We start from the raw sequence: 24,775 nt of genomic DNA on the forward strand, positions 1-24,775 counted from the left end.
ATTCATCAGTAAGGATCATCAAAATCATAATTTGTGCTAATTAGTAATTTTCATTTGTTTTGCATAGTAGTGCCGCATATCGATCAGCTTTTACAAATCATTGTAACATATACATTTTTCAGTGTAATATAAATATAGTAAGGCAACTACACGATTGCTATTGGCCAGCAAATAAGAGAGTTTTTTCTTTTTTTTTAATAATGGTATGAAACATCCTGGCCTTTGCTCAAAAGAGCTATAGTCCATTATTACAAAAGTAGCTCACTAAAAAGCTTAGTCCAAAGAGTTATAAGGCTGATGATTCCTGCGCGTTAATGCTAATAAGAAGGCAGCGGAAATCACACCACAGCCAAGCTGTATTAATGTCCAAACCTCCAAATCGCTTTGCGCCTTTCAATTTGCAATTATTTCTCTTGCTATGTTTTCATTTTGCAATTATTTTTGTGCTAGACAACAAATAATAAATGAATCAACTTCTGTCTATTTATACCATTTCCATGAAGTGCTCGCCAACTCACACCCATGGCCATGGTGCAATACGTCACCGGCTACCTGTGCCTCTCCTTGGCTCTCCTCTTGCTCACTCTCGTCCTCCACAAGGTGGCGAGGAAGGCGACCGGTAATGGCGCCGGCAAGCCGAGGCTTCCGCCGGGGCCGTGGCGGCTGCCGGTCATCGGCAACCTCCACCAGGTCGCGATGGGCGGCCCGCTCGTCCACCGCACCATGGCCGACCTGGCGCGCCGGCACGACGCGCCGCTCATGTCGCTCAGGCTCGGCGAGCTCCGCGTCGTCGTCGCCTCGTCCGCCGACGCTGCCAGGGAGATCACCAAGACGCACGACGTCGCGTTCGCGACGCGGCCATGGAGCTCCACCATCCGCGTCATGATGAGCGACGGCGTCGGGCTGGTGTTCGCGCCCTACGGCGCGCTGTGGCGGCAGCTCCGCAAGATCGCCGTGGTGGAGCTCCTCAGCGCGCGCCGCGTCCAGTCGTTCCGCCGCATCCGGGAGGACGAGGTCTGCCGCCTCGTCGCCGCCGTCGCCGCGGCGCAGCCCGGCGAGGCCGTGAACGTCAGCGAGCGGATCACGGCGCTCATCTCCGACTCGGCGGTGCGCACCATCATGGGCGACAGGTTCGAGAAGCGGGACGAATTCCTGGAGGGTCTCGCCGAGGGGGACAGGATAGCCTCCGGGTTCAGCCTCGGCGACCTGTTCCCGTCGTCGAGGCTGGCCAGCTTCGTCGGCGGCACGACGCGGCGGGCGGAGGCGAACCACCGCAAGAACTTCGGGCTGATAGAGTGCGCTCTCGGGCAGCACGAGGAGCGGAGGGCCGCCGGCGCCGTGGACGACGACGAGGACCTCGTCGATGTGCTTCTCAGGGTTCAGAAGGAAGGGAGCCTCCAAGTGCCCCTCACCATGGGCAATATCAAAGCCGTTATCCTTGTAAGTTGACAAGTACTTGTTCTTCACCTCTTCCCCTTTTCCCCTGCGAAATCACTAATACGCGATCGGTCGCTGAAATCTCGGCGAGGCCATCGGTTTTTTTTCTTGCCGTTACCTTTCCATTTTTGCCAGACTCCTGTGCTCGAGATCTTTGTTTTTTCCGTCGCTTTTTTGGCTGTTTTTTTTCTGTTACCGAATGGTGACGCGCGGCGATCAGCCCGTTCCCCATGATCCTTTTTTTTTTCACTCGCATTACTTTTCTGTTTTTAGTAAGTTTATATAACTAAAGGTGGTACACATCAAGTTTTACACAACTAAAATTTATATACCTAAAGTTTATACATCCCAAAGTTTATAGGTTAAAAGTTTATATACCGGTTCAAATTCGAATTCGAATTTGGATTCAAATATATTTTTATATATAATATTTCTATACATAAAGTCTATATGTACGGAATTTCATCAAGTTTACACATCTAAAGTTTGTATATCCAAAGTTTATAGGTTAAAAGTTTATATACCCGGTTCAAATTTGAATTCGAATTTGTAAGTATAAAGTTTATTCACATGAATATATTTTTCAAGTGTATTAGATTTCTTTTTATATTTTTTTAAATGGTTTAAAATTGATAGTGTGGTAGAAAGGGGAGACGTGTGCGGGGAGCGACGCGGGTGCTGATAGTTTTTTTTTTTTTTATCGCTTGACCCTCCCTCCAGCGAGCGATCGCGTACTAGGACCACCCTTTTCCCTATGGATAATGATAATAGTATTATCTCCCTTAATTTTGATAGGACTTATTTTATTCAATTTTAACATCTTCGACACCAAAGCTTTAACTTTTAATTGGTTGCAAAATAGTACAACCTTAATAACTACTCCATCTGTTCACAAATACAGATAATTTTAAGCCCTTTTGACTTGTCCAAAAATATTAATGACTTTAAAGTACTTTTTGTCTTATCAATCATTTATTTTTCAATCGTATCACCAATCACTTTCTGTATCTATAATCCCTATATTCGTGAACGGATGGAATATAAGACATATTTTACCAAACCCCTTTTACCTGAGTACACTTAAAATTTTACTACTGTTAATGTAAAAATCTATAAAGTTTTACCTTTAATAATAAAATTAAATAACCTTAACTGATGAATGGGGGAGCATATGAAAATAAAAAAAAGGTATGCACACTGAACAAAGAAAGTAATTGATAAGATATTGTTTTTTACGTATATGGGAAATCATGTTTTTTCCATGCATATAGGAACTTTTTGGTGCTGGGAGCGAGACATCAGCAAGTACACTTCATTGGGCGATGACTGAGCTCATAATGAATCCAAAAGTGATGCTGAAGGCACAAGATGAGTTAAGTAACGTCATCAAAGGAAAGCAAACAATATCTGAAGATGACTTAGTTGAACTGAGGTACTTAAAACTTGTTATCAAAGAGACCTTAAGGTTACATCCTGTGGTGCCACTACTTCTCCCTAGGGAATGTCGGAATACATGTGAGGTCATGGGGTACGATATCCCCATAGGTACTACTATGCTTGTTAACGTGTGGGCAATCGGTAGAGACCCTAAGTATTGGGAGGACGCTGAGACATTCAGACCCGAGCGATTTGAGGATGGACATATAGACTTCAAAGGAACAGATTTTGAATTTATACCGTTTGGAGCTGGGCGAAGGATGTGCCCTGGTATGGCATTTGCAGAAGCAATCATGGAGCTCGTTCTAGCCTCGCTTCTCTATCACTTTGATTGGGAGCTTCCTGATGGGATCTCGCCGACCAAGGTGGACATGATGGAGGAGTTGGGTGCAACTATTCGAAAAAAGAATGATCTTTATCTCGTTCCAACTGTTTGTGTGCCTATGTCGTCTGCCCTATAGTTGTTTACACTTAAGAGACAAAATATTTGTCTCATCTGTACGCGCCTATATGATAAACTATGTAACTTTTGATGGATTGATGTACTCCTACTTTGCATCCTACTAGTTCTACATTATTACTTTAAATTTAGTTATTAAACTATTTAATTTATTTATATGATCAAGAGTTTAACTCGTGACAATAATTTGATAAATAATATGTTTTAAATGCTAAAGTACTCCTAGCTTGTCAATGTTGATGGCGGTCACCTCATTACACATATACATGTACTTGCATGCACAATATCTGGTGTAGACTCTGGGATGCCATAACCATGAACAATATGGAGAAAGGAGGATAATAGTCGTGCCTCCTATTGCTGGCAGTAGCTCTGCTAACACACAATGGCGTTGTGTGAAGAGAAGAGGATAAGAGGCGGGTTGGAGCCTGAGAGTTGGAAGGGATGAGGTGGAGAGGGGTGGGACAAACATGAGAAAAGAGGACTTATAATTTTGTTTTAAATTTGGTCAAATTTAAGAATTTTGACTAAAAAAAGTTGAATGCCTTGTAATATAAAACGGAGGGAGTAACTATTATTAACAGATAAAATTGTGTATAGTTGTATTAGTGCCGGTACGAAAGTAGTCGCGCTGTCCCTCTCATTTTGCAATTATTTCTCTTGCCTATCTTTTCAAAATAGGGATAGCCGCACTGTACCTGACTTTTTTTTTTCACTTACATGAGTGAATGAACTTCTCTATGGAAACTAGTATTTTGATATCTCGAGCGGATGTCCACTTGTCTATTTATAAACCATCCAAACAACAAAGAAAAATTCTCAAATCGTCTACACTAACAGCGTAAATTTTTTAAATCATTATTCACACCCAAATTTATTTTTTATTCTAAATGTGTAGGTCGAATTTAAACTTGATTTCCGTCGCTGATATATATCCCTATACTACAACATTGTTAATGTTTTTCAGATTTTTCACTACCATTTACATTGGATTTGGAAGAAAAAAAAGTAACGAGGGGACATCCCTTAAAGAAGTTAGAATCCACTCCATTCTTTCTCTATATATAACATTTCTTGTTGGCCTCCATATATAACACTCATAGATCGCCATGGCCGTGGTGCAAATGCAAGACGTCACCGGCTACGTTTGCCTCTCCTTGGCTCTCGTCCTGCTCACTCTCGTGCTCCACAAGGTGGTGGCGATCGAGTAAGGCGAGCGGTTGTAGTGGCGCCGGCCAGCCGAGGCTTCCGCCGGGGCCGTGGCGGCTGCCGGTCAACGATCGGCAACTTCCACCAGCTCATGATGGGCACCATGGCCGACCTGGCGCGCCGGCTGGACATACGCGCCGCTGATGTCGCTCAGGCTCAATCGGCGAACTCCGCGTCGCGCGTCGTCGCCTCGTCCACCGACGCCGCCTGCAGGGAGTTCACCGAGACGCACGACGTCAAGTTCGCGACGCGGCCGTGGAGCTCCACCGTCCGGGTCTTGATGGCCGACGGGTTGGGGGCTGATTGGGGCTAGTGTTCGCGCCCTACGGCGCGCTGTGGCGGCAGCTCCGCAAGATCGCCATGGTGGAGCTGCTCAGCGCGCGCCGCGTCCAGTCTCATCGTCGCTATCGCCGGCGCGGCGACGCAGCCCGTGAACGTCGTCAGCGAGCGGATCGCGGTGTTCATCTCAGACTGCGCACCATCATGGGTGACCCGGTTCAATGCAAGCTAGGGCCAAGGATCACATAAGATTGTTATATGACACCAAAACATACTAATTTTTCACATGAATGTATATTAAATTATCATTTACCTACTATCTTGTTATATAGAACATAAAAATGAAACGTACATCTATACTCATGAGAAGCTCGAGCTCGGCTTGACAAAGCTCACGAGTTTGGGGCTGGGCTTAGGCTCGGCTCGTTAAGAGCTCGAGCTGAGCTCGAATCGAGTCTGAGATGAGCCGAGCTCGAATCGAGTCTGAGATGAGCCGAGCTCGAATCGAGTCTGAGTCGAGCCGAACTCGAGCTTTTTTGAAAACTCTACCAAAGCCTGGAGGTAAAAAGGGATGAAGGAAGGGGAGGAGAGGGAACAGGAGAAAAGAGGCTCGCTATTCAGCAATCATAGTGAAATTTGATCGATTTTATGAATATGAACTTGGAACATGGAATTTGGAATTTTGGCTTGGTTCTAGGTTTTAGTGTAGTGTGGACAATTCAGCTCTGGACCATGCTAGTTTGGCAGTTTTGACACCGAAAAATTTATGTTTCAAGCATGACTAACAGAATTTGGAGTATTTTTTTTTTAAAGTGAGTATATTGGCAAAACTCCCATACTCTTGAAGACTTATTTCTTCACCTCGTGCAATAATTCAAAAGCAAGTGAATATGTAGTGTAAATCACTTACGTCTGAAAATCTCCACACACATACACTTATACTATATATGTTTCCAAGCTCATATCTTTCTACGGATCACTCTCAATGGGTCAAATCGGCTTACAATTACGTACTTGGCCTAGTTTAGCCCAATGTATTTAGAATTATCCTTTTTATGTGCTTCTCGCTGGTGAAGACACGTCCTGCTGCAATTTGTTCTTCATCAGCGACACCGTACGTCCAGGTTGTTGTGAGATATTTAACTATTTATCACTCTAAGAGCAGGTACAATAGCAGGCTATAAGCCAGCTACAAACATATTTTAAGAAGATAAATCAGAAGAGAGAAGAGCAGCGGGCTACAGATTTATAGCCAGCTGTAACACGGACTTCAAGACGCAAAGTGTCTATGACAGGTGGGACTAGAAATTAAAAGTGTAGTATGCAACTATTGTATAAATGAGCTATTAGATTAGCTATAGATGAATTGGAACTAGTAGTTGGCTATACTATTAAACTTGCTCTAACTGGCAATCTGGCACTAATTCAGCCATGAATTAAAAATTGCCAATTTTCACCGTGAGTTCAGTAGTCAGCTTCGCAGTTAAAGCGAGCCATACATTAAGTAATGCATTAATGGTTTGACTTGAAGTTTGCAATTTTCAAAGGTCAGCTTTGTCATAGATAGCCAAAAATTCCAGCTGCCTCTGCTGCATAATAATTACTACTACAACCGTACTAAAATATAAGTATTTTTAAACAGATGAGATATTTTCTAGACTATAAATCTAGATAGATAGTATATTGATATCTGAAAGTTATCTCATCTGTTTAGAATCTTTTATATTTTAAGACAAAAGGAGGTATATTGCTGTGCTATCGTCATCAGCATGGGTGTTGTGCTTGTTGGAGTGATCATACGGGAGTTGCAAATTGCAACTCAAATCGCTAACAATAGTACATAACCATTGGTTAACTGTTCTAAATAACAGCACATTTACTAGCTAGCGGATGCATTCCAATGGATTAGTAAGGACAGACGCAATTTATCTTGCTGGGGTCAACAGTAGTGTAGGCCGCAGATCAAATGGCAGTAGTTATCATAAATTGCATGATACTGTATGTTATTTTTACGGAAACAAATTAAACTGAATTTATTTAACATAAACTCACATTTATGTTATTATGTACTAAAAGTCCATTAAACTTCCTTCTGCCACGTGGCGCTATGATAAATTAAAGAAAATCCTAGAAATTCTAAAAAAAAAGCAAAACATCTACCCCTTCATTTTCACTTAAATTGGTGGGTCCAATATTATACACCGTTAAATGAAATTGATCTTAAAACAAACAAAATACTATGGGTCCCACCTCTCCTCTTTATACGTGCATAGGTAGGTCACATACTGGTATGTAGTACGTACGCCTCCCTCCTTTTGTTTCCTTTTTTTACTACTTTTTTCCATTTATACAATTGATAATTTTACAAACAAAGAATATACCATTATACAACTCTTTATAAACACAGGTAACTAAATTAGCTCTATAATATTTGAAAATAAAATTTACACCATATTATATGTTTACCCATTAAATCAATAATGTAAGATAGTTTCCACTTAAACCGGTGTACTAATTACTTTGTACTATTATTTTTAAATAATGCACTATTTTAAAATAAAATTTACACAATTATATTGTGTACCTATCAAATAAACAATTTAAGATCTATATTAACTAATATATACATACACTTAAACAGATAGACCCATTATTTAAATCATTGGATCTATTTTTATAATTACTTTGGACTATTATTCTCAAATAATGCATTGTTTTAAAATAAAGTTTACACCGTTATATCGTGTACCCATTAAATTAACAATTTAAAATATAGATTAACTAATTTATATTTATACTAGAACAAGTACGACCCATTATTTAAATCATCGGATCTATTATTAATAACTAAAGTGTCTAAAGTTCTCTTTTTGGCCCGCTGCATAATGCACGTCTACACCTTTTCCTTTCGTATGTGTGACAAAGCGTCATGTCTGAGGCATCTCAGGTGATCATGACCGCTGCAGCGCTACCGATTTTGTTAATAACATGAAAAGAAAATTAAATGTGTGATGCAGTGAGAGAAGAATTAGGCTGTGTTCGTTTATTGGAGATAGGGGAGATTGTCACTCGTTTTCCGCGCGCACGCTTTTCAAACTACTAAACGGTGCGTTTTTTAAAAAATTTTCTATAGAAAAGTTGCTTTAAAAAATCATATTAATCCATTTTTGAAGTTTAAAATAGTTAATACTCAATTAATCATGAGCTAATGACTCACCTCGTTTTGCGTATCTTCCCAATCTTCCCAATCCTCTCTCCCTCAAACACACCCTTAAGCACCGTGTTAACACTTAGCTCTGTTTAAGCCAAAATCGATAGTTGATTACATAATAATTATAATGTATTGTGTTATGTTGTATTTAGATTTTGTATTATTTGTTCGTACAATTGAAAGAAATCATTATGTTACAAATGTGAGCACAATATTAACGAATATCAATAGAACTCTTACTAGGATAAGAGTGTTATAATGGAGTTTAAGGTGCTATTTTTTCCCTGATTCCATCTTTTGGATTTTCGTTTGCACGCTCCACGCTTTCCAAGTTTATAAATGGTGCTTTTCTTAAACATCTTTTTAACTTTTTAGAAGTTAATTCATTCGTTTATAATCTCAAATAGCTATCACATAAATCAGATAATTCATCAATTTCAGTTGTCCTAAACCCTAAACCCTAAGTAGTACATAATTATAATTTTTTCATGCGAGTCATGGTGATCAGTAAATTGGTGATCAACGCATAATCAAAGTCGTAAGATGAATCTGTAAGAGCTACTATAAATAATTGTAAATATGACTGTATATAAACATGGACGAAGCTAGAATGAATACTAACATATATCCCATACATATATATTACATGGTTAATATTATAATTACATGTGGTAAGTCCATTAAAATTTCTTAAAATGCCCTCAAGCTGCCACGTGGTGCTCTAATAAATTAGAGAAAATATTAGAAATTATAAGAAAAAAACCAAAGTATCTATTACTTGATTTTCACTTAATCGATGGGTCCAATATTATAAACCATTAGATTAAATTGATCTTAGAACAAACTAAATACTACGAGGTTCCACCTCTCCACCTTCGGTACGCACCTACGTACGTGGGTACCTACGCTTCCCCTCCCTTTTTTCCATTTTTCCCTTTCTTCTTTTTCTCCATGTATACGCTTCCCTCCCTTTCTTATTGTATCATGCACCTTCATGAGACGATTTAATCACAAGAATTTTAAGTATCTTGCTCTCACTTTTTCATTTGTAGCCATACTACAAGCAATAGTTTATTATTTACTCGAGAAAAAGAACATGATTCAAAAATCGTAAGTACTTAATCAATCTCCTACTCAAAAGTTTATGAATGGATTTTTAAGATACCTTAAGAAAATAGAACCCTTAAATTATTATAAATAACAGTATCTGAACTTTAGTTTGTCCTTAATCTATCAGACAAAATTTTTAAATAAACAGTAAAACTTTTACCTTTCAAATAATACAAGTGCTGCGCGGGCCACCTTCCTAGTTTGTTATAACTTGTAGAAGTCGAAAACTTGCATGTTTGCATGGTGATATATCTCATATTAACCTATCTTATCAATTTTTTATTTACAACTATAGGTGACATGAAAAACGAGGAGATAAAAACAGTTTTCCGTATAATTAAGTCATTGAATATACGAATATATTTGAGATATCTGATTAGATAATCTGTTATACATGGGTGGTCTCTGTATGTTATTGAGCCCCGTTGTTTCGCTTATTTGTGGAATAAGCCATATGACATATTTACAAACGAAAAGTAATTTGTAAATAAAACTTATATATACATGTTCTTAACGATCTAAAAGCAAAGGCTGAAAAATAAACTACGATGAAAAATCCCTAAAATAAACTCTATATTTAATATTGAAATTTGAAATTTTGGTTGATAAGCATAAGCATACGCAAAAAGATGAGACCTATAAGTTGTAATTAAAATGATTATACAGATAATAGTCGTCTAAATCACAGTATTTATGCTCTGAACTCAACTGCGAAAGTTGCCTACAATCACTATTCATGCTCTGAACTCCACAGCCAATATTTGACTAATAACTGCAAGCTGTATTAATGCCAATGGGATGGTAGTCCAAAATTCCAAATCGCTATGCGCCTTTCATTTTGCAATTATTTCTCTTGCCTATGTTTTCAAACTAGAGATAGCAGCCAGACAACAAATAATAAATGAATCAACTTCTCTCTATTTATGTTCCCCCCCAAAATAAAAGAACTTCTCCCTATTTATACCATTTCCATGAAGTGCTCGACAGCTCAAACCATGGCCATGGTGCAAGACATCACCGGCTACCTGTGCCTCTCCTTGGCTCTCCTCTTGCTCACTCTCGTCCTCCACAAGGTGGCGAGGAAGGCGACCGGTAATGGCGCCGGCAAGCCGAGGCTTCCGCCGGGGCCGTGGCGGCTGCCGGTGATCGGCAACCTGCACCAGATCATGGTGGGCGGCCCGCTCGTCCACCGCACCATGGCCGACCTGGCGCGCCGGCTGGACGCGCCGCTCATGTCGCTCAGGCTCGGCGAGCTCCGCGTCGTCGTCGCCTCATCCGCCGACGCCGCCAGGGAGATCACCAAGACGCACGACGTCGCGTTCGCGACGCGGCCGTGGAGCTCCACCATCCGCGTCCTGATGAGCGACGGCGTTGGGCTGGTGTTCGCGCCCTACGGCGCGCTGTGGCGGCAGCTCCGCAAGATCGCCGTGGTGGAGCTCCTCAGCGCGCGCCGCGTCCAGTCGTTCCGCCGCATCCGGGAGGACGAGGTCGGCCGCCTCGTCGCCGCCGTCGCCGCCGCCCCGGCGGCGCAGCCCGTGAACGTCAGCGAGCGGATCGCGGCGCTCATCTCCGACTCGGCGGTGCGCACCATCATCGGCGACCGGTTCGAGAGGCGGGACGAGTTCCTGGAGGGTCTCGCCGAGGCGATCAAGATCACCTCCGGGTTCAGCCTCGGCGACCTGTTCCCGTCGTCGAGGCTGGCCAGCTTCGTCGGCGGCACGACGCGGCGGGCGGAGGCGAACCACCGCAAGAACTTCGAGCTGATAGAGTGCGCTCTCAGGCAGCACGAGGAGCGGAGGGCCGCCGGCGCCGTGGACGACGACGAGGACCTCGTCGATGTGCTTCTCAGGGTTCAGAAGGATGGGAGCCTCCAGATGCCTCTCACCATGGGCAATATCAAAGCCGTCGTCCTGGTAAGTAGACAAGTACTTGTTGATTAATACTGTACTAATCTCCCTTAATTGTACACGAATACTTCTGAGCTTAGAGTAGTATTTATCTTATCAATAATTTATTTTTCAATCGTATCTACAATCGTACCCTAACGTACGTTCTCTTCCCTAATTTAGTGAAGGTTCAATCACACTTTCTGGATCTATAATCCATTATATTCGTGAAAGGATGAAATATAAGACATATTTTACCAAACCTCTTTTACCTGAGTGCACTTGAAATTTGACTACTGTTAATGTCAAAATCTACAAAGTTTTACCGTTTAAGAATAAAATTAAATTACTTTAACTGATGAATGGAGCGAGTATATATGAAAATTAAAAAAAAAGTATGCACACTGAACAAAGGAAGGAAGTAATTGATAACATATTTTTTTACATATATGGGAAATCATGTTTTTTTTCATGCATATAGGAACTTTTTGGTGCTGGGAGCGAGACATCAGCTAATACACTTCAATGGGCGATGACTGAGCTCATAATGAATCCAAGAGTGATGCTGAAGGCACAAGCTGAGTTAAGTAACGTCATCAAAAGAAAGCAAACGATATCTGAAGATAACTTAGTTGAATTGAAATACTTAAAACTTATTATCAAAGAGACCTTAAGGTTACATCCTGTAGTGCCACTACTTCTCCCTAGGGAATGTCGGGAGACATGTGAGGTCATGGGTTACGATATCCCCATAGGTACTACTGTGCTTGTTAACGTATGGGCAATAGGTAGAGATCCTAAGTATTGGGAGGACGCTGAGACATTCATACCTGAACGATTTGAGGATGGCCATATAGACTTCAAAGGAACAAACTTTGAATTTATACCGTTTGGAGCTGGACGAAGGATGTGCCCTGGCATGGCATTTGCAGAAGTAATCATGGAGCTCGCTCTAGCCTCATTGCTTTACCACTTTGATTGGGAGCTCCCTGATGGCATCTCGCCAACCAAGGTGGACATGATGGAGGAGTTGGGTGCTACAATTCGAAGAAAGAACGATCTTTACCTTATTCCCGCCGTCCGTGTGCCTTTGTCAACTGTCTTATAGTTGTTTACAATTACAAATAGTATGTTTGTCTCGTATGTACGTGCCTAAATGATAAGCTATGTAACTTTTGATGATGTGTACTCCTACTTCCTATCCTACCTATTATAAATTATTATTTAAGTTTAATTCTCAAATTATTCAATTTATTTTTATAATCAAGTAGAAAACTCATGACAATAATTCCATGAATAATCTGCTTTTCAATTTTGATCGATGACTGTCACCTCATTACACATATATGTACTTGCATGCACAATATCTGGTGTAGACTCTGCGACGCCATAACCATGAACAATACGTAGGAGGGAGGATAATAGTCGTGCCTCCTATTGCTGACAGTGACTCTGCTAACACAATGACGTTGTGTGAAGAGAAGAGGAGAAGAGGCGTGCTGGTCTGCTGGAGCCTGGAAGTAGGAAGGGAAAAGGAGGGGGATGGAATGAGGAGAAAAGAGGCTCACGATTCAGCGAATTATAAACTTATAGTGGAATTGATTTGATCAGTTTTAAGAAATTTTCGAAACGTGGAATTCGGAATTCTTGCTCTGGTCGATGTTGTAGTGTGCTTGACTCAGTTCTGAACCATGCCAGTTAGCAGTTTTAACTCCCCAGAACTTCTCGTTTCAAACATAATTAATCAACGGAATCTGAAGTCTTTTTAGAAGATAAATTTGCAAAAGTCCAATATTTCAAACCCTTTTTCTCCTTCACGTGGAATTCAAAAGCACATGGAAGTTGCGAAGTGGAATCAGTCGATCCGAATTCAAATTCTAGACTTGATATGTTCACATTTACGACTAATTCATCTTTCAGTGATATATAATATACTCGTCGATAGTATGACATCAATGACGACTTCATCAATCTAAAGGCATACTCCGTTTTAGATTATAAGATGTTTTGACTTTGGTCAAAGTCAAACTGTTTAAAGTTTGACCAAGTTTATAGAAAAAATAGAAATATTTTCAACTCAAGATTTAATATTGTAATATTTACATTACCAAATTAGTTTTATTAAATTAATAACTAAATATATTTTTATAATAAATTTATTTTTAGTTGAAAATATTTCTGTTTTTCTATAAATTTAGTCAAATTTGAAGTTATAACCTAAAACAGGGAGTACCGGTAAGTATTTTGAAGGTGCTTATAAAAATAAAGTATGCGCGTGCATTTATACTAACGAGTGTGCGAGTACATGGATTTGTATTTTTGTCTTTTAAAAATAAGCACGTGGAAGCTAGACGCAGTGCTGGTCTCTCTCCGACTCTCCCCACGTGGGCCTGGCCCCACCTGTGTCGGTGTGTTACTAGCTAGTGATTGATTCGATGAAAAGCGGTGATCAATAAATACTTATATTGTCTTTGAGATTAGTCGGCAAAGAAGTGTCTGCAAATCTTGCAGTTTAAGAACGGACAGCATTACATCATCATCTGAACATTATTGTTGCGCTTGCACTAAATCATACAGTTAAAGTGTACCACCTCTTTTTTTTTTTTTATAATTGACGTGTTTTGAACGTATGACACATGCATGCTCTATAAAAAGAACATGAGAGGTCCTATTTAAAGTTAGCATTCGATCTTTTCATTCTCAAAACATCCTCTTGATCCGCTTGAAAATTCTTTTGAAAAAGAGTTCTTCCACGCCTTAGAAAAAAAAGGCTTGTTCGGTTAATTCTTATGTGAAGGCCGGAAGGAATGTTGGAGATTAAGTAATCCTCTCTAAATCCTTCTTAACTTTTTATGAAGGAATTAATCGAGAAGGGCATTAATTTTATATATCTATATGGTTCATTCTCACTAAGTGCAACTAGTGCTAATTTTCTCTTTTCACAGCTTGCCACATCACTTCAAATTAATCTAGCCATTAGATCTAAAATTGATGTCCAAGATGTTTACTTTCTAGCGTGCAGCAAGAATGTCTTTTTAAGTCCAAATTTTCTTGGGCCATGTCACTCTACCGGTTCCTGCATGTTTACATGCATGCCAAGCCATTCCACCTTTATTATTAGCCATACCATTATTATTGACCCACTATCTTTCGGTGGACTGCTCATCTTCTAGAAACTGCCCAGCCATACAACCAGTCAGCCAAGCTATAAATTAAGCAGTGGCATAGCATAGGATTAGCGACATTAATTGATCATTCAAGATTTCAGACAATTGTGAGAAATTTCATCTCACATCTATTGTCGAGACTCAATGTCAGTTATCCGGTTTCATACACCCAAGCAATTTAAGATTGTCAAGATTTTATCATGAAATATCCGGGCTGTTTATATTGATGCTATTTTCAACCATATTATTTTTTTTTCAACGTTATTAAAAAAGTGTCTACGTTTAGTTTATTGCCAAACTTTGGCAAGTTGATAATATTGCTAAAATTTTAGTAAGGTTTATTTTGGCTACAATCTAAATATGTCCTTTATACACCCAAGCAATTCGAGACTCATGAAATTTCTCACAATCGTTTGTAACATTCAAGATTTCAAACACCCAAGCAATTTATCTCACATCGATTGTCAAGGCTCATGGCAGTTCTCCAATTTTATCTCACATCGATTGTCAGGCTCATGGCAGTTCCCCGGTTTTATCCTCAATCAGTTTGGTTCTATATGACAATCGGTCATCTCTTCTCCTAATCTCCTGGAGCTGAGCTAATCATGGGTGTTATCTAATCTTTCCATCATGAGACAGGTATTTTGTTTTTCATCGCCATAGCTTTGTTTTGGTATCTAATGGTGCATTAAAATATTTACATTATATCATCCTCTGTTTTTTAAGCTTGCTTATCAGCTTAGTTATTAAATAATATTTGTACTAGTGCTAAGTAAATCTTTTATCTTAACATTTATTGACGGACAATCGCTAACATGGAAGTACTACCTTAGTACCTTAGTATAGTCCAACATAACGGCAGAAAAAAGGAAGCATGGTTCACTGCTTCACCCTTTTCACTCTGTATTGAAGATTCTTCTTTTAGAAAATTTGAGTGACTAATCCCTTCCTTTGCAGCACACTCATATATTAAACCTAAATGTATAACCGCATTAATTATTTGATACACATGTATTGAGATTTCTCAATTAATATATACATTACAACCTAAATTTCAAATGGTGGTTGCCTTCATTTCTAACATGTTCTTAGAATGCACATCCTTACCAGGATAGTAACTACTCCCTCCGTTTGTTTCAGGTTACAAGATATTTTGACTTTAATTAAAGTCAAACTACTCTAAGTTTAACTAATTTTATAGAAAAAAATTGTAATATTTACAATACCAGCATAGTTTCATTAAATCTATAATTGAATAAATTTTCATCATATATATGTCTTGGGTTAAAAATATTATTACTATTTTCTACAGAATTAGTCAAACTTAGAGTAATTTGACTTTAACCAAGTTAAAACGTCTTATAACCTAAAACAGAGGGAGTATTTAACACGTAAATATTCCGTAAATATTCCGCAGCAATACGTGGGGAATACGTGGGAGTGTCATCTAGTTAATTTATATTTTGAGGTTTGCCCGTCTATAAGAGTTGGAACCCCTCTCGGCATACAAAATAAACAACGTTTCTACCGTCTATAAGTTTCTAGACATCTATTGGAATCCATCCAAATATTTCCGACATTAGAAATTTACAAATGCTGTCTCCGGCGCCGCCGCTCCTGCAGCCACACTTCAGAACTTTCTACTTGCTATGTTTCTATTGCCTGTGGAACCATCGATATGATGTGGTCTTTTGAAACTTGCAATCTCTTCTCAACCTTTTGAGACGATGTTTAGAAGAAACAAACCTCTAGGAACACCGTTTCAAAATCCCAGAGAGAATAGCAGTCCAGTCTTGGAAAGCTATATTTTCCAATTCTATTTTCTCTTTGCATTTGTAACTGCTAGCTGCTAGCTAGCTTGAACACTTCAATTGTACCCTATTTTTCTCTTCAATGGAAATATAGGTGGGGAACCTCTCCCCTCCGGTGATTATTAAAAAAAATTAAAACAATGTATCAGCGTATAATTCATTAAGTATTAGTTTAAAAAGTTTTAGAGAAAGAAATCTATTATATTATTAAAACAGCTTTGAAAGGAGGCACCACATTCATTGTGGGGGTTAGAAATTCCCACATTAATCGGAGAAAAAGAAAAAAAAGAAAAAGGAGAGTCTAAGTAGAAGTACAATTTAAAAATAGCTGAAATTCGGAATTAAAAATAAGCAATATTGAAAGAAGTTTCCATATAAGAACCCAATACGAGATTAATCAAAATTCGAAATAAAAATTAAAAAAATCTAAAACTAGAAAAGAAAAGGAAGGAGAGTCCAAGTAGAAATACAATTTAAAAATAGATGAAATTCGGAATTAAAAATAAGGAATATTAAAATAAGTTTCCATATAAGAACCCAATACGAGATAAATCAAAAATCGAAATAAAAATAAATTAAAATCCAAAATTAGAAAAGGAAATGAGAGTCCAAGTATGAATACAATTTAAAAATATCTGAAATTCGAAATTAAAAATAAGGAATGTTAAAATAAGAGTCCATATAATAACCTAATACAAGATTAATTAAAATTCGGAATAAAAAAAATTACGTTAATCGGAGAAAAAGAGAAAAAGGAAAAAAGGAGAGTCCAAGTAGATGTATAATTTAAAAATAACTGAAATTCGAAATTAAAAAAGAAGAATCCAATACGAGATTAATTAAAAATTAGAATAAAAATAAAATAATATCTAAAACTAGAAAAACAAAAAGAGAGTTCAAATAGAAATACAATTTTGAAACAACTGAAATTGAAAATAAAAAATAAAAACATTAAAATAACACAATACGATATTAACTAATTTTTTTTAAAAAAAATCTGAAATTAGAAAAAGAAAAATAAGATATCAATTAGGAATACAATTTATAAATAACTAAAATTTGTGATAAAAATAAAGATTATTGAAAGAAAAGACCATTTAAAACACATGACGAGATAAATTAACTAACATGCCTATAAAGAAGTAGAGTGGTGGCGGTTGATACGAGGTATAAAAATTGTTAATAAAACATCAAATAGAATACTAATGACGATTAAAAGGAGAGACGTCAGGCAAGCCGTGAAGCAGACGAGTAAGGCGATTGCCGGGATTTCTAGAAAGTAAAAAAAAAACAAACCCCATTGATAATCATATTCGATTTTTAAAATCTCAATGATAATAAAAAGGAGAAGCAGCAGGCGGGGTGTATAAGAGTACAGTTGCAGAGCCGCCGACGGTTGACAGGACTTCTAGAAAATAAACAAAGAATTCTAGAATCATAATGATAATAAAGAGTTGGCGGCAGACGGACTATAGAGGGGCATAGTGGCATCGTTTGATGGGACTTCTAAAAATTATAAAAAAATAAAACTACAAGTCTAATTTTTAAAGGTTTTGAACTTCTAAAAAGTAAAAAAAAAAAACCCAATGATAATCATGTTCGATTTTAAAATCTCAATGCCAATAAAGAAGGGAGACAGCGGGCGAGCTGTAGAGGAGTACAATAGCAAAGCCGCTGACGGTTTGGCGGGACTTCTACAAAGTAAAAAATGAACCCAAATGATAATTATGTTCGATTTTTAAAATCTCAATGACAACAAAGAGAAGAGACAGTGGACGGGCCGTAGAGTAATATAATGGCAACGTTTGATGGGACATCTAGAAATTATAAAAATGAAACCCAACATGACAATAAACTCTAAAAACTATAAAATCCAATTTTTAAAGGTTCCAAGAAGAATGAATGAAAATAGTGGTAGATCGAGCAAGCAAATAAATAAGAAGATGACATAAGAGTTAGCAACTAGTGTGACTTTTAAAAACTATATGATTAGAAATACGGGGATAGTAAGGTTTGGTCTTTCAAAATCTTAAAGACAATGAAATAGCTAGATAGCTATTTAATAAATTTTAAGTAAAATAATACTTAAAAATATATGATTTTGTTTGGGTGCTAGCCGTGCAATTGCGCGTGCCACCCAGCTAGTTAATATGAAATTTGTTTTAGAAAAATAAAAAGTACATCATTAATTGTTCGGAAAACGTTACGCATGGAAACGAGAAAGTGATACCATCTAAAACGTTGTACGATTTATGCTAATGAATACTCGAAGAAGATGATAACTTGTAACCCCCATATGGCGCCAAAGCGAACCGACGACGGCAAACTCGATCGGCTATGGGCCTATGGCAGTGGCAAGTGATAATAGGGCTGCTTTTGTCACTTGACAGGGTCACCTCCGTCCGGAATATCCGTGGATTCTGCGTCGCCAGGGCGGAGCTAGTATAGCTAAGAGGTGCCCAGTAACCCGGTTGAAAAAAAATTATCTATATTTTATCTATTTTTGCTATTTATATATTCCGTCAGTTTAAATTTAGACACCTGTATCAAGCTAAATTTGATTCAAACCAGAGTAAAATAAGTGAATGGAACCCCTTCGTTTTGTTCTAGCCCCGTCCCTGTGCGTCACCACATATGGAGTAGGAGTACATGGAGAAGGTTGCGTGCTGCTTCGACCTCCTCAAACTCAAAGCTCACGACGAAGCTGACCGCGGCAATGGCGGATGACGATGAGGCCCGAGCAGCAGCGGCCTCCATCTGGACATGTTCCGTGGCTCGCTCTGCCACCGCATACTCTCGTTTACTAACGCTTTATTTAGTCCTTTAAATTCTTTTATAAGGTTTTTTTAAAAATAATTAAATTTATAAAAATATAGTAATATGTACAAAATTAAATTAATCTTATTAAATATACCATTGAATATATTTTTGATAAAATGTTTGTTTTGTATTAAAATATTGATATATTTTTTCTATAAACTTAATCACACTGTAAAATAATTAAAATAACTTATAATATAAAATGGAAGGAGTAGTATTTTTTTTTTCTGATTTACTAGTGATGGCCATAATAACTTTCTATTAAAAATGCATCATTGTTACGTAATATTAATAGAAATCAGGATTAATTTAAAGCTTGGTGAGTCATATACCACGACTCCATTACCGTTTATGTTTGTACTTTCTATCTAAGTTTTAATTTTCATTTGTGATAAAAAAATAATTTTCATTTGACAAAATGTAACTCATCTGCTTTGAACAGAAGACAGCAGCATAAGCCTCTAAACGTGGAAACAAATGAAAATATTAAATTCCATTGACGGGAGACCAGAAATTAGCTCTCCGCCTCTCCCTCCGTTTTGTTTTAAAATGAAGCTAGATCACCTAATTAGCTTCATTTTAACCGTCCTTGAAGTTCTACAGCTCAAGTTTTGTTTTAAAATGAAGCTAGATCACCTAGTTAGCTTCATTTTAAAACAGAACTTAAGCGGTATAACTACGATTAATTAGGGGATTGTGATTGGCCGAGAAGAGAAGAGGAAGTAGGTGAAAAAAATAAGTGAAAAATGGTTGTAATTGGTTGCATGATCCGCTCACCATTAGTCGTAGTTGCTGAACCGACTTTACCAATCATTGAACCGACTTTACCAATCATTGACCAATATTTCCGATCAAAACCGAAGTCGCTACACATGTAGCAACCAATATCCAATTGCAAACAACAAAGATCAAGCAGTAACAATGTGCAGTCACCAGCAAGGACGAAGTGCTACTGTGCTAGCCTCCTTGATTCGCCACCACCAAGCGAATGGGAGAAACCATCCCTGCTACTACCGCAGCCAATGGCTGCGGCGGCAATGGAGGCGGAGTAGATAAGGTGAAGACGATGATGGATAGGCCAGGTTGGGGGTCAGCGGCCCATGAGGTTCGGAAGTTTTTATGTTCGATTAGTATCGATAGACATGACTCCATAGAACTTATATGTACACCCTCCTAGTCCTCTATCTTCTTTCTCCAGCCAAAACTGAGCCCTGGTCCAAGTATAGATGGCCATATGGTTCGAGGCCCATGGCTTGGCCCAAGCACGGCACAGCCCGACTAGGGTCGTACCCGTGTCAGCCCGGCCCGACGGCTGCACCCTCGGAACGGTGGGCCGGCCGGCACGGCATGATCGAAGAAAAATAGTAGAGGGATCCAAAATAGACTTAAATAACCATATAAGGCAAGGCCCAAAGACAGGAGGAGTATAAAATAGACTTATTTTCCAGCCATTATGGACATAGCCACAGAGTCGAGGGATGACTAATAGACTAATTCTGTGGAGAAGCACGATGGACCCGAGTCGTATTGGGCCGTGTGTGTAGCCCGTGGGCTGGCACGACACGGCCCGGCGTGTAGGTCAGGCCGTGCCGGCCCGAAAAGGCCCGAAAACCTTGGCCCAGACACTGCCGGGCCTAGGCCGTGCTGTGCCAGACGGCCCATTTGGCCATCTATGGGCCCAAGCAAGCCATATCAACCAGAGCCTCCCTCCACACATCAGTTGTGCCCTCCTCATTTGCTGGTTTATCAACTAGAATCAAATTTGAATTTTAAAGCTTAGTTTTAGAGTTAATGTGGATTTTTTATCATATTCTTTTTTACCTTAGTTTTTAATTTTTTTTATACCCTAGATAAAGTAGACTAACAAATATTTACTCATAAATTATTTTTGATGCTTGCTCGTTTTTTTCCTGCACTCATAACACAACTGATCACTACTTCGGGTGCAAAGTTGTAAACTCAACTAATTACCGCAAGAGGGTCAGGGTTTCAATCATTTAGGTGGACGTCCACTCATTTATTGCCGTTCTACTATCTTACTGATGGATCGGCTGTGGGAAGAGGTGCTCAATTCACAATCAGCCTTTCCCTTTTTCAGATCAGTCCGCGTCCACCGAAGAAATCGCGGCAAACTCGGCAAACTTTTGACGTTTACCGGACAGGCAAAGCTACCATCACTTCGTTGTCGTTGCTGTATATCCACGACCACGTCAAAACTGATCCCATGGCGCCAAACTGAACACCGTGTCGATCTCCGACCTCGTCGTCGCCGCGACAAAAACCGCTTTGATCATCACCTCGTCGTCGACGCACCTCCACCGCATATGTAGCAGTAGACAAGTAGCATCTGCATCTGCGTGCCATACACGATTGCTCCAGCTAGCTGCACCTGCACATCGCCATGGCCATGGCCGACCTGGAGTTGGAGAAGGTTGCGAGCTTCTTGCTGGCGGCGCTGCTGCCGCTCGTGCTCTTCAAGCTGGCGGCGGCGAAGCGCGGTGGTGGCGATGGCGGCATGAGGCTGCCGCCTGGGCCGTGGCGGCTGCCGGTGATCGGCAACCTGCACCAGATCATGGCGGGTGGCCAGCTCGTGCACCGCACCATGGCCGGCCTGGCGCGGGGGCTCGGCGACGCGCCGCTGCTGTCGCTCAGGCTCGGCGAGGTCCCCGTCGTCGTGGCCTCGTCGGCCGACGCCGCGAGGGAGATCATGAGCAGGCACGACGCCAAGTTCGCCACGCGGCCGTGGAGCCCCACCGTGCGGGTCCAGATGGTCGACGGCGAGGGCCTCGCGTTCGCGCCCTACGGCGCGCTGTGGCGGCAGCTGCGCAAGATCACCATGGTGGAGCTGCTCAGCCCGCGCCGCGTCAGGTCGTTCCGCCGCGTGCGGGAGGAGGAGGTCGGCCGCCTCGTCGTCGCCGTCGCCACGGCGGCGACGCGGCGGCCCGGCGAGGCCGCCGTGAACGTCGGCGAGCGGCTCACCGTGCTGATCACCGACATCGCGGTGCGCACGATCATCGGCGACCGGTTCGAGCGGCGGGAGGATTTCCTCGACGCCGCCGCCGAGTGGGTCAAGATCATGTCCGGGTTCAGCCTCGGCGACCTGTTCCCGTCGTCGAGGCTGGCCAGCTTCGTCAGCGGCACGGTGCGCCGGGCGGAGGCGAACCACCGCAAGAACTTCGAGCTGATGGATTACGCTCTCAAGCAGCATGAGGAGAAGAGGGCAGCTGCTGCAGCTGCCGGCGCCGGCGCCGTGGAAGACGATGAGGACATCGTCGACGTGCTTCTCAGGATTCAGAAGGAAGGGGGCCTCGAAGTGCCCCTCACCATGGGCGTCATCAAAGGCGTCATTCGTGTAAGCAAGCTATACATTCTTGGTCATGTTCTATCTGTGTGATAATGTTAGTATTATATTAGAATATAAAATTCATGCTAAATGGTAGTAAGAAATAAATTTACATGTACAAGAATATAAAATGGATGGTAACTAGTAAGAGTTAAATGACATTAACATATATTGCAAGTCTTTAATTGCACCTCTACTACTTGTTTTATGCAACATGACTTCATGAAAGTTTCAAAATTTTCCCCTGCATTCTATAGGACCTTTTTGGTGCCGGGAGTGAGACATCAGCTAATACACTCCAATGGACTATGTCCGAGCTCGTGAGGAACCCAAGAGTGATGCAAAAGGCACAAACTGAGCTACGTGATTGTCTTCGAGGAAAGCAATCGGTGTCAGAAGATGATTTGATCGGATTGAAATACTTGAAGCTTGTCATCAAGGAAACCCTAAGGCTGCATCCTGTAGTGCCACTGCTTCTTCCGAGAGAATGTCAAGAGACATGTAACATTATGGGGTACGACGTGCCCAAGGGCACAAACGTGCTCGTGAACGTCTGGGCAATATGCAGAGATCCTAGGCATTGGGAAAATGCTGAGACATTCATACCAGAGCGATTTGAGGATAGCACCGTAGACTTTAAAGGCACAGACTTTGAGTTCATACCATTTGGAGCAGGACGAAGGATGTGCCCTGGTTTGGCATTTGCGCAGGTTAGCATGGAGCTTGCTCTAGCCTCATTGCTATATCATTTCGACTGGGAACTCCCTAGTGGTGTTGCTCCAAGCAATCTAGACATGGAAGAGGAGATGGGTATCACCATCCGAAGGAAGAATGATCTTTACCTGGTTCCAAAGGTCCGTGTGCCTCTATAGTTTGGCTCGTAACTACTTCACACAATATGTGTCTCCTGTGACCCGTACCTGCCAAGTAGCGATCATGAGCATTCCATTGTGTTTCATGCCCTTATGGTGTTATGCTGCTCAACTTTTTTAATGTTTTCTCGAAATAAGTACCATCATAGTTGTTCATGTAACTATAAATTACGAGTTTAATTTGTGTCGTAGTTAATAAGCTCGAGTTGTTTGTGTTGTTTTCCCTTTGCTAAAATGCTAAAACATTCATTGGAGAGGGAGAGAGTGGTGTAAGCTAGTCCTAAAGAAAATTAAGAACACCAAACTCCTAAGGTACAATAGACAATTCAGTAATTAGTAGTTGAGTTTTGAACTATGATGGGTTCAATACTAACATTCTTAAAAGTAGAATTGAAAAAAATATGTCATATTTCAAAATCTTCGCACTTCCAACCGGAATGGAAAGCAAATTGAATTGACTCCACCATTGATTTTTTTCTTAAAAAAAAAAGATTAACTCCTCCATGGTCACAACGTATGCCTTGCAAATCGCAAGAAAAAAAAAAAGGAAGGATTAAAAAATCTGCAAGACAAAATGGCAATACATAGGTTGGTGGAGAGGATGCAGAAATTGGAAATGTTGCAAGCAGAAGAAATTTGAACATGGAAAAAGAATAAGGAACAAAAAATGTTGAAAAACTTGAGAAGAAACATTAAAGCCAAAGTGAAAAGGTTGAATTAATCCTAGGGGAAAAAGGAGAGGGTATATACCTGGAAATTGAAATAAAGGGATGAAAAATGTTTGGATGGACAAAACATGGAAATAAATAGAAAAGAGACTGCCTATCGAATGTACATTCAAGAGAATTTCTCTCACAAATCTGTCAAATGTAACTACATAATTGTAATGAAATTACAACATAACTAGTATATAACTACACAATTCGAATGTAAGTCGGATGTAATTCATAACCGACACCGTGGCTTGAAATGGAAGGGCCATGCATTTAAGTCTAGGGTTGTGGGATCAACTCACATCAGCTACTCGCTTGTTTCTCGCATGGAGCACAAATCTTGACACGCATCCAGTGGCAAAAAATTGACAGATTTTCCCTCAATTTTCTGTTGAATGTGGTACAACAGATCCTAATTGAAAAAAGAAGATATTTGTGTTGGAAAAAAACCATCAAAATAGCCACAAGACACAGAGAGTAGCAAGGGTCCAGCCTAAAATCAATTGCCTCTCTCATAACTGCCACTCTGCCAGCTGGGCTCAATTCATCTTTTTCACAGTTTGAGATCACTCATTTACTCCATTCGGTTTCATTTTAATTGACATTTGGACAATGACACGGATTACAAAATATATCTTTGATCTTATTTTTCTATTAAATATATACAATAAATAAATATATGTTTACTTTTATTATAGTGCTTTGAAAGACAAATCTATATATGTTGTTCTAGTTTGTTTAAAGTAAATATTTTTAAAGTTATTAATGGTCAAAGTTATAAAAATTTAACCTAACCTTGTTCAAAACATCAATTATTATAGAACCGGAGAGAGTATCTTTTTCATTGATTTTCCCGACACCCAAATTCTAAAAAAGTCAAGCAAAGCCAGTGGCCACCGCTGAACTCAAAATAGACGTTATTACATAATCTGATAATCATCATGCATCCATCTATCTCTTGCAGCCATGCATGCATCAGCTCTCTTTGGAAGTTCATCCCTAGCAATTACTCCCATGGCG

The 24,775-nt window shown here is 40.1% G+C and overlaps 3 protein-coding genes across 3 annotated transcripts; all 3 read left to right on the forward strand.

Moving 5' to 3' along the window:
- Positions 1–447: 447 nt before the first annotated feature.
- LOC127761010 (desmethyl-deoxy-podophyllotoxin synthase-like) lies at positions 448–3,460 on the forward strand. Its single transcript, XM_052285215.1, has 2 exons — positions 448–1,440; positions 2,709–3,460. Exons 1-2 carry the CDS (start codon positions 523–525, stop codon positions 3,333–3,335), a joined length of 1,545 nt encoding a protein of 514 aa, XP_052141175.1. The 5' UTR covers positions 448–522; the 3' UTR covers positions 3,336–3,460.
- A 6,623-nt stretch (positions 3,461–10,083) lies between these two features.
- LOC127761009 (desmethyl-deoxy-podophyllotoxin synthase-like) lies at positions 10,084–12,217 on the forward strand. The gene is made up of 2 exons (XM_052285214.1): positions 10,084–11,056; positions 11,511–12,217. Exons 1-2 carry the CDS (start codon positions 10,115–10,117, stop codon positions 12,135–12,137), a joined length of 1,569 nt encoding a protein of 522 aa, XP_052141174.1. The 5' UTR covers positions 10,084–10,114; the 3' UTR covers positions 12,138–12,217.
- An 8,873-nt stretch (positions 12,218–21,090) lies between these two features.
- Positions 21,091–23,247, forward strand: LOC127761584 (desmethyl-deoxy-podophyllotoxin synthase-like). The gene is made up of 2 exons (XM_052285895.1): positions 21,091–22,179; positions 22,428–23,247. The coding sequence occupies exons 1-2, from the start codon at positions 21,229–21,231 to the stop codon at positions 23,040–23,042; spliced, it is 1,566 nt and encodes a 521-aa protein (XP_052141855.1). The 5' UTR covers positions 21,091–21,228; the 3' UTR covers positions 23,043–23,247.
- Positions 23,248–24,775: the final 1,528 nt, after the last annotated feature.

The sequence above is a fragment of the Oryza glaberrima genome, chromosome 2 (assembly GCF_000147395.1).
Source record: "Oryza glaberrima chromosome 2, OglaRS2, whole genome shotgun sequence".
In the NCBI taxonomy this organism is placed as follows: Eukaryota; Viridiplantae; Streptophyta; class Magnoliopsida; order Poales; family Poaceae; genus Oryza; species Oryza glaberrima.